Below are 8,594 nucleotides of genomic sequence, written 5' to 3' on the forward strand. Positions count from 1 at the left end.
CGAAGGAAAGACACATTTCAGCAGTTCAAATTAGTACAATTGCTCCAAATGTGCCCCAATAAGAGCCACGTCGCCTTAGACCTCGTTTTTATTCCCAGATTATCTTATTGTGATCGTTTTACTATGAGTTGTTGTCTTTCCGTAGATCAATCTTCGGACGTCATGGCAGAATTGCCTGTCGTTGCCGTCGAATCGTCGGACGTCACGGCAGAATTGCCTGGCGTAGCCGCCGAATCGTCGGACGTCACGGCAGATGTTGCCTAGCATCATCGCCGAATTGTCTGGCGACATTGACAAAATGCCTAAAGTCGCCGCTCCAACCTTGCCTAGAGTGGCAGCTGAAAAATTGAGCAGCACAAGCAAGGCGAGCGGTGAGGGAAAGTCGAAAGTCGCAGGCAAGTCGAAAGTCGCAGGACTGTCGATAGGCGATAAGAAATTCCCGAAACGGTGGCTAACCGCATTGGCAACGAGCCACGCACAGTGGCGCAAACGCTTTACTTAACCGCTCGGGCTGGTATTCTTCCCCAGCACTGCATGCGAACGCAAAGGAGGTTCCAGAGGCCTGCGACTTCTTTCGTCGCCATCTGTTTCTGTGGAGGCCGAGAAGACAATGGAACTACAATTTCATTTGCCTCAGGTGCGGTAAGAACAGTATCACGTCAAAAAAGGCTTATATCCAAACATGGGACTAGTCCTCGACTTGAAGGACCAGTATTACCTGGCAATACATGGAATGTCGGGATTGCTCAGCGACGGCAATCGCTTGGGATGAACGCAATCAACGCATCCTAGAGCACTTGCCGACGAAATTAAGGGAGCAATTTCCCCGCTATTCTTACGCAACGACTAGCTTGTGAAAAATACCTAGCGGGTCTTTTGCACTCTCGCAGAGAGGGTAATACTCCAACAGCCCTGCTAAATAGCTGGCAAGAGCATCACGCCAAGAAATGATCAAAGAAATTAGCCAGCTATGTACGACAACCCTGACCCGATGCGCCCAATTCCAAAACCTACTTGGCTTCGACATGTGTACGTCTCAGAAAGGCGTACACGAACGACTTGGTGAAATGAGTGATCAAATGTCATCGACATTTGGCGAAATTCTCAAAATCGATTCCACTGTAAAAGTGGTTGAAAAACTTCAAGGCAAGGACGCCGGAATTGCTACGTTTGTCACGAACGTTGGAAATGAGAATTCCGAGATCGTCCAGTCAGTCCTAACAAAGGACGAGACACGAGAGCCGCTGCAGCCAATGGCAGACGGTCTCGTCCCCCAGATAAGCTGCATCAGGCGTAACCCCACCGGCGGTGCTATACACCGACCAGGAATGCTGCGGACCAGACGGGTCCATGTTCAACCGCCTCTTTCATGCACGGAAAGATAAAGGCGCGGTTGGACACCTGGCATTTGATGGGTAGATTGGGGGAGGAATGCACCAGCGTCCACCACGAGAATAACCTGCACACATCCTGGGCTAATTGAACGTCCTGCCCATAACATCTGTCTGAGTCTGAACCGAGATACGTTCTGCGTTTAAGTCGTCGACAGTTGCGCCCAATTTCAACAAAGCGGAGGCGGCGCGATGTGCCTTTTCTGCAGCTTTTTCAGCAGCCGCTCTGGAACGGGTGAAAGCAAGCTCTCTTTGTTCTCGTCGGAACACTTCATTTGCTTTATTTCGTCGAGCTCTGCTTTCCTCCCACACAGGGAGTTGCGCAGCTGAGTTTCGCAGCCGGACTTCTGTAGATGAGACGCGACGCTCGTATGAACGGACGTTCGTCAATTGCGCGGCCTTAACAGGGCTAGACGTGAATATAAAGACACTAGGAACTCTTTCGTCTTCAACGTGGTGAGTACCTTTCCGGTTATGCGATCGCGGTTTTCCTTCGTTCTTCTTCCTGGCCTTGCCGTGGAAATGTGTCCTTTCTTGTGGCAGAAATTGCATGTGGCATTCTTGTGACAACATGTAGCGGGCGTGTTTCCCTTGCGGTCACAACGAGTACACGCTTGTTGTGGCGAGTAGCGTTGTGTTTACGGTGTTTATCATACCGTGGTTTGGCAACTCTGTGAACGGTGTCCTCCTTTCAGGTGTCCGGTTGCGCGCGTGCATCGCGAACAAAAATAGCTTCCCCGTGAGCGCGTTCGAAAGCGACGGCGCGTTTCAAAGCGACAGCGATCGTAAGAGTGTCTTCTTCGAGAAGTTTCGATTGTAATTCTGTGTCGCGGAGGCCTGCAGTGAATTTTGTGAGAAGCTGGCTATTTAGGGCGTTCCCGTAATTGCAGTACTCCCGATAGCTTCCGTAAGGCGGCGAGGAATTCTTCCGCTTTTTCGCCTTCCTTTTGCCTGCGACGGGCAAAAGTGACGTGTTCGGACGTTGCCGAAGGACGCGGCGTGAAGTGTTCGGTCATTTCTTCTGTAAGTCGGTCGAGCGGAAGCGTTTTAGGGTCATCTGGCTGGCACAGGTCGCGCAGCTGCATGTAAGCGGCGTCGCCAATAGGGACAAGAAATGCGTCGCGGCGACAATTGCCATGTGCGGGATAGCCATTGACGTCGAAAAATAGTTCGAGGCGTTCCCAGTCATACGTAAATAAAAAATAGGGTACGTGTTTCGAGAAAAATGGTGCTGAAGTTGGCGGGCCGATCCTCAGCTGATCTTATCTTCGCAACGTCGTGACGTTTCTTTCCAAAACAGCTACTAGCAAGCGTACCTAGCGAAGAAATGTTCCATCCTGTAGCTAAATCGAGCAAAAAATTGCGCGAACTTAGAGCCCGATCCTGCCGGTTCGACAGATCGCGCGCCTGCGGATTGCTTTAGCCATGACCAGCCTCCCGGAGTGTTTTTACACACTCGGCCAGTCACACGAGCACGACACGCGTCTGAAACGCCTTTCTTCGGGAACCTCAAAACCTACAGCGGTAGAGAAGCAAGACAACGGTGATTCTACGACGACGTTTGCCTTTGCCTTGACCATTCGCGCATTCGCTACTACGAATTGCGTCGTTGCGCTTTTCGCTTCGATGCGGATCGCTGTTCTGGCTCCCTGCGCGCGTTCCCGTCTCGTCTTTGCGCTCCTCTCGATGAAATAACCGGAGAGCCTGCAGCGTATGTGTGCTGGTACCACTTCAAGGAGATTGATTCGTGCGAGCAGCTGATCGAACCTCGCTTACGAACCACCAGCTAAGAGAGTCGCTGCCGTACAGGTTTGTACAGTGTACTACAGTATTTGATTTCTTTATTTTCCTTGCTGCGTGATTGTAGTGGAGGTGCGATTATCGTATGCATCGGAGGATATTGCGGCGGCGACGGAAGAACCGACTACGGCTGACGAGCCTGATGGTACGCCCTGCTAACTAATATGCGTTTAAATAATTGGTTGGTTTCTTTTTTTCCTTGAGTGACACGTCCGTTACAAAGGCTATTGCAGTTAACCGCGCCATGCTTATTGAGATTGCCGCTTGGGCTCTCAATTGTGCATATTTGTAACTAATTTTTCTTAGGTTTCTTCTTGAATCACAAACGCCATTCACAGAGAATTGCAGCGAGTGAAAGAGGCGTACTCAATTGAAATAAAAGCAGACGGCGAAAGACTCGGAAAATGGAAAGATCGAAAACAAGGAGGTAAACAAAGAGTCGGAATGATTGAATTAGGGTCAGCTCAGAATGCTGACAGCATGTAACGGAGACAACGAAGCAAAAACATTTCTTCTTTAGATCAAGGCAATGAGGCGGATGTGAAGCTATAGTCAAGACCAGCAGTGAAAACCAGATTCAACACTAATTGTTGATAACAAAGATGTTGACTCATCATTTTGCAATATACTTATAGTGGGTGATGAGGTCGCGGAAAAGTAAAAGATCTTAGGAGCAAAATTGCGCCTAAACATTTGGCAATTTATGTGTACACTCGCTAATGCGATCAACAAAAAACGAACTACATGTTCTGGTTGGACTTGGCAACTTGCATTTATCTCATCGGTACGAAGAAGACGGCTTCAAAGTGTTAATTCTAGCGCAAAGAGGACCCGAATTCGAAGCGATGGGTGATGTAAATATAAATACCGTGGTTTTGACCATAAGGCAGAAGAAGAGTCATTGCCGACGACGCACGCAAGGTTTTGGGTTTGAGAAGACTATTAGACGCATTGAAGCACTTATTGAGCAGACGTGCCAGAAGCATCTGCAGTCCTTCGAGCCAAATCTGGCTGACGCTAAACTTTTATACCAGCCACAAAACGCTCGAAAACTGCAATTTTAGACATAAGTTCAGACTCGATTCTTTTGAATTTAGGTGATGCTATCTGCGGTGATTGGCGGTTGTCGCACCGGCCACTTATTTTTAAACGACCATTTTCTCGCGCGCGTTTCTAGAGCTATTTAGAAACATACTTTGCCGTACGTGTACAAGTTCAAAATTATTATTATTATCAATTACCGGTAAGCATCACCTGCACATTTGTTTCCCGTCTGTTGCATGACCAGTCACCATGTCTCTATTCAACTACAGTAGAATTTCACTTTTCCGAACTTCAATGATCCGAACACGTCGGTAAACCGAACGGGGGTTAAGTCCAGCCATGCAAACCGCCGATTAGCTTATGAACTTGTACAGCTGGCAACGTACCGCCTTGAATTTTTGGACGTATCGCACTTCATCAGCAGCCTGAGCTGTTGCTAGGGCAAGTAGACAGGGTACGCAATGATTTAAAATTAGCCACGGATTATCAATCTTCAAAAGCCCTGAAACCCAATTTCTGCGACTAATCATGACAGCAGCTCCATCGCTGCCAAAGGCGGCAAGCTTTCTCAAATTTACGTTGCGTTTCTCACACACTTTTGTAATACCACCAAGCACTGCAGCAGCTCTGCCGTCGCTTACGGGAACTAATCCCAGAAGCGATGTTTGAACTTCCTTTTTTCTAAATATGAATCTCGCGTAGACAATCACTTCTTTAACAACAGCGACGTCTGTTGTTTTATCCGCAATCAATGAAAAATACAGCAATTGGTTGAGTTCATTCAACAGGGGCTTTCTAACAGTCGCAACAAGACACGACACCGCTTTTCGAATGAATTGTTAAGAAGTGTACGTTGAGTTTCTTCCCAAATTGAGATCACGTATATATACATGTAGGTGACGCCGACGCTTTCAAGAAGCCGTAACACATACGTAAATTTTGTAAGGTGAAAAATTTCCTTCTTGCATAGCCAATACATTGATTTTAAGAAGGCGATCATGGCTCTTCTCTCAGCACTTCAAACGCGTTGAAACGCCTCGATCTACTCGAGACGATGCCAGAGTCGCTTCTCTCTGAAAGGCAGACTGATGGCTTTTGGATTTCGCGTTCTGACAAAGATATTGTCTCGTCAAATACACGAACATCAACCAAAACAGCGCGTTCAACGAAGACGCTGCGTTAACGCTGACGGTGTTTACGACACAATTTGCACAGGCACGTGCCTCCGTCATTCACACTTTCCGCCCACGGAAAGTCAGCAAACCCAGATTTCTGTGCTTCAAACGTCGTTTTGATGCGTCGTTGGCTGCCTTCGAGGCCCGTTTACCACCGTTCGCGGATATGAACCGAAGATTTAGTGCAGTAGGCAAGACTGGTAAAAGTTCCGTCCGTAACATTACAAATAATGAAAGTCTTCACAGCAGCAGGAGGCGTATATGATTATGCATAAAGCCCAAGCAGGTGAAGCAGAGTGACTTTGTCACAAGCAGAGAGGCCTTTCTTGAGCATAGCGGCAATTAGCTCAGCATAGCGCTCAGTAAGCGGAGCATAGCGGCCCGCTGCGCTCAAACATACGTGGGGAGACCCCTGCAGTCAAACTTCTCTTTTTTGGACCTCTTAAGGCCCATTCACACTGGCGACGTAACGTAACGTAACGTAACGTAACGTAAGACCATTCACACTTGTGCTACGTGACAATCAACAATGGGAAAGAATCGGCGCCTACTTTTGCTGCTCTTTCTGCATCGCAGACGCCAGCGCCAGCAGAAGAAAAGAATATGGGTTAGACGTATTAATCATCATAGGGAAAAGAAAGGAGAATATCATAGTCTAATCAACGAAATGAGGCTCTTTGATCACGAAAGCTTTTATAAATATTTTCGTATGACGCCCTCCCGCTTTGATCATTTGCTAAGTTTGATTGGACCCTGTATTACTAAAGAATCAACCACTTTTCGCAATTCTGTATCTCCTGGGGAGCGACTGGCCATAACCCTCAGATATCTAGCTACCAGAGACTCTATGCAAACTATCGCCTTTAGCTATCGAGTTGGACATTCTACAGTAGGCAATATCATCATACCTGTACAGCCATATGGAATACTCTGAGGCCATTGTACATAAGAACCCCCACTACATATTCTGACTGGAAAGAAATTAGCAGAGAATTCAATCAGTATTGGAATTTTCCTCATTGTATCGGCAGTATAGACGGAAAGCACGTCGTTATTCAGGCACCAAACGGAGCTGGCTCTCTATATTATAACTATAAGCATACTCATAGTATTGTTTTATTGGCCGTCTGCGACGCCAAATATTGTTTTACACTACTCAATATCGGTGACTACGGAAGCCATTCGGACGGCGGCATCCTCAGAAATTCCTCTTTCGGAAGAGCCCTCGAATCAAATCAACTATCTATACCTCAGCCGGAACATATTCAAGATTGCCCTCAACCATTACCTTATGTATTTCTTGGAGACGCTGCATTCCCCTTACGTGAAAATATTCTACGCCCATATCCAGGAAAATATTTGCCAGAGCCTAAGAAGATATTTAACTACAGATTATCAAGAGCTCGACGAGTAGTAGAAAATGCATTTGGAATTATGGCTTCTCGATTTCGTATCTTCAGACGTACTATTATAGCGTCTCCAGAAAAAGCCTCATTAATAACCTAAGCTACCTGCACTCTCCATAACTATCTTATAATATCCGATCGACAATTATCACATCAAGATCATCTATATTGTCCGCCCAATTCTATTGATCATGAAGATGAAAGAGGAAACTTTGTTGCGGGCGATTGGAGAGCAGACGAATCCAGCAATTTAGCTGACGGTATCCGCCTTGGAGGCAACCGTCCATCAGTGTCTGCATTGACCAACAGGGATCATTTCAGCACATATTTTAGCTCAGCAACTGGGAGAGTGGCCTGGCAAGATGCTCAAGTACGATTATCGTAAACTGCTAATGACATTAATGACTATGTAATACAGATACAGAGATTAATGTAATATGCTATAATAAGCTATTATTGATTAAACAACTAATTTTCCTCAAACTCAATCTGATAGAGTACCTCTTGAATACGTATTTTTGCAAGGGCTCTCTTTCTTGGATTGAGCCTTCTGATGGAGCTTCCGACGGACTGCCCAAAAAGATCGTTTTCGTCGTCGACCCGCTCTGTCTTCTGCAGCTGTCGAATAATTTCGAGGTCGACCTCGTTGCTGGCTGATTGCTTTCTTCTGCATACAGTCCAGTTATATTTTCTAGGCTGGAATTAACCAGATCGTACTCTACCTACCTCTTCCTTCTCCCCCTAGTCCCTTCATCGACCCTTGTTCTTTCATCCTCGACTACGTCGTCCTCGTTCTCTCCCTGTCCTTCTTCTCCGCCGTCATCAATCCTCTCATCCTCTTCTGCTTCCTCTGCCTGGCTTTCCAATAAAAAACTATCTGACGTTCTACAAAACAAGGTAATAATTAATAACATATTTCTTCTAATCTACTGCATTACCCTCTGTGACTAACGAAGTCTCTAAGGAACAACAGGCGCTCGTAATACGCCCACGGTCTCACGTCGTCTCGCTTGTCGCCGGTTCGCCCTTTTCGCTTCTTCGATTCCTTTGCGAACCGCTCTCGCAAAGCCCTCCACCTCTTCTGGCACGCTTCAACTAAAATTGACGACTCTCGCGAGAAAAACCTGCCTAATTAAACAAGTATACTAACTCCCAATGCTCAGCTCCTCTGAAATCTCCGTCCAAGCATTTTCCTTTCGCGTCGATACCTTATAAAAGGCATTCGATTTGTCGTAAAGGCAGGGATGGCTTTCGACAAGCTCGATGAGTCGTTCGTCGTTCATATCTCTCCTTAACTTCCTTCCGTTAGCCTTATGCTAAGCGCCGAAAATAGACCCACCTTCTATTCCTTACGTCAACGTTGCGTTGCGTTACGTTACGTTACGTTACGTCACAATGGCACAGTGGGAATGGGTTACGTCACGTTACGTTACGTTACGTTACGTCGCCAGTGTGAATGGGCTTTTACTAACGGGCACCTCCGTCAAAAAAGCGGAATTTTCTGCCCGAATTTTTAGCGCGCGTTAGAATTTTTTTGTACGCCAGAAAAACGAATAGAAATAGCATAAAAATTCGTTCGCGCACAAAATTCTTTTATACGGGCAGATTGCATAACCGGCAGATCTTAATTCCGCCCCGCTCAGATAAGAGAGATTTGACTGTATCAAAGTTAAAAATTTAACTTTTGCAAGGATTAAGGCGCGATAGCCATTCTGCAAGTTTAATTCTGGCGTGCACTGTATGTCGCGCATAAACCGTACAAAAAAACAAGATTTTAA

At 46.5% G+C, this 8,594-nt stretch overlaps 2 protein-coding genes across 4 annotated transcripts; one reads left to right on the forward strand and one right to left on the reverse strand.

The window, feature by feature from the left end:
- The first annotated feature begins 298 nt into the window (after positions 1-298).
- On the forward strand, positions 299-6,916 carry LOC136190097 (uncharacterized). The gene is made up of 2 exons (XM_065978171.1): positions 299-395; positions 6,390-6,916. Exons 1-2 carry the CDS (start codon positions 299-301, stop codon positions 6,914-6,916), a joined length of 624 nt encoding a protein of 207 aa, XP_065834243.1.
- Positions 6,917-7,229: 313 nt separating this feature from the next.
- LOC136190113 (transcription factor Adf-1-like) lies at positions 7,230-8,224 on the reverse strand. 3 transcript variants are annotated; one of them, XM_065978188.1, is made up of 5 exons: positions 8,156-8,224; positions 7,967-8,106; positions 7,755-7,911; positions 7,543-7,701; positions 7,230-7,483 (listed from the first exon to the last, which is right to left on the reverse strand). In XM_065978188.1, the coding sequence occupies exons 2-5, from the start codon at positions 8,097-8,099 to the stop codon at positions 7,285-7,287; spliced, it is 648 nt and encodes a 215-aa protein (XP_065834260.1). In that variant the 5' UTR covers positions 8,100-8,106; positions 8,156-8,224; the 3' UTR covers positions 7,230-7,284. The 3 variants fall into 3 exon arrangements, with proteins under 3 accessions (XP_065834260.1, XP_065834261.1, XP_065834258.1); XM_065978189.1 differs by lacking the exon at positions 8,156-8,224 and having other exon boundaries at positions 7,230-7,480; positions 7,967-8,141; XM_065978186.1 differs by lacking the exon at positions 8,156-8,224 and having other exon boundaries at positions 7,967-8,141.
- Between the last annotated feature and the right edge of the window lie 370 nt (positions 8,225-8,594).

The sequence above is a fragment of the Oscarella lobularis genome, chromosome 8, assembly GCF_947507565.1.
Source record: "Oscarella lobularis chromosome 8, ooOscLobu1.1, whole genome shotgun sequence".
Classification (NCBI taxonomy): Eukaryota; Metazoa; Porifera; class Homoscleromorpha; order Homosclerophorida; family Oscarellidae; genus Oscarella; species Oscarella lobularis.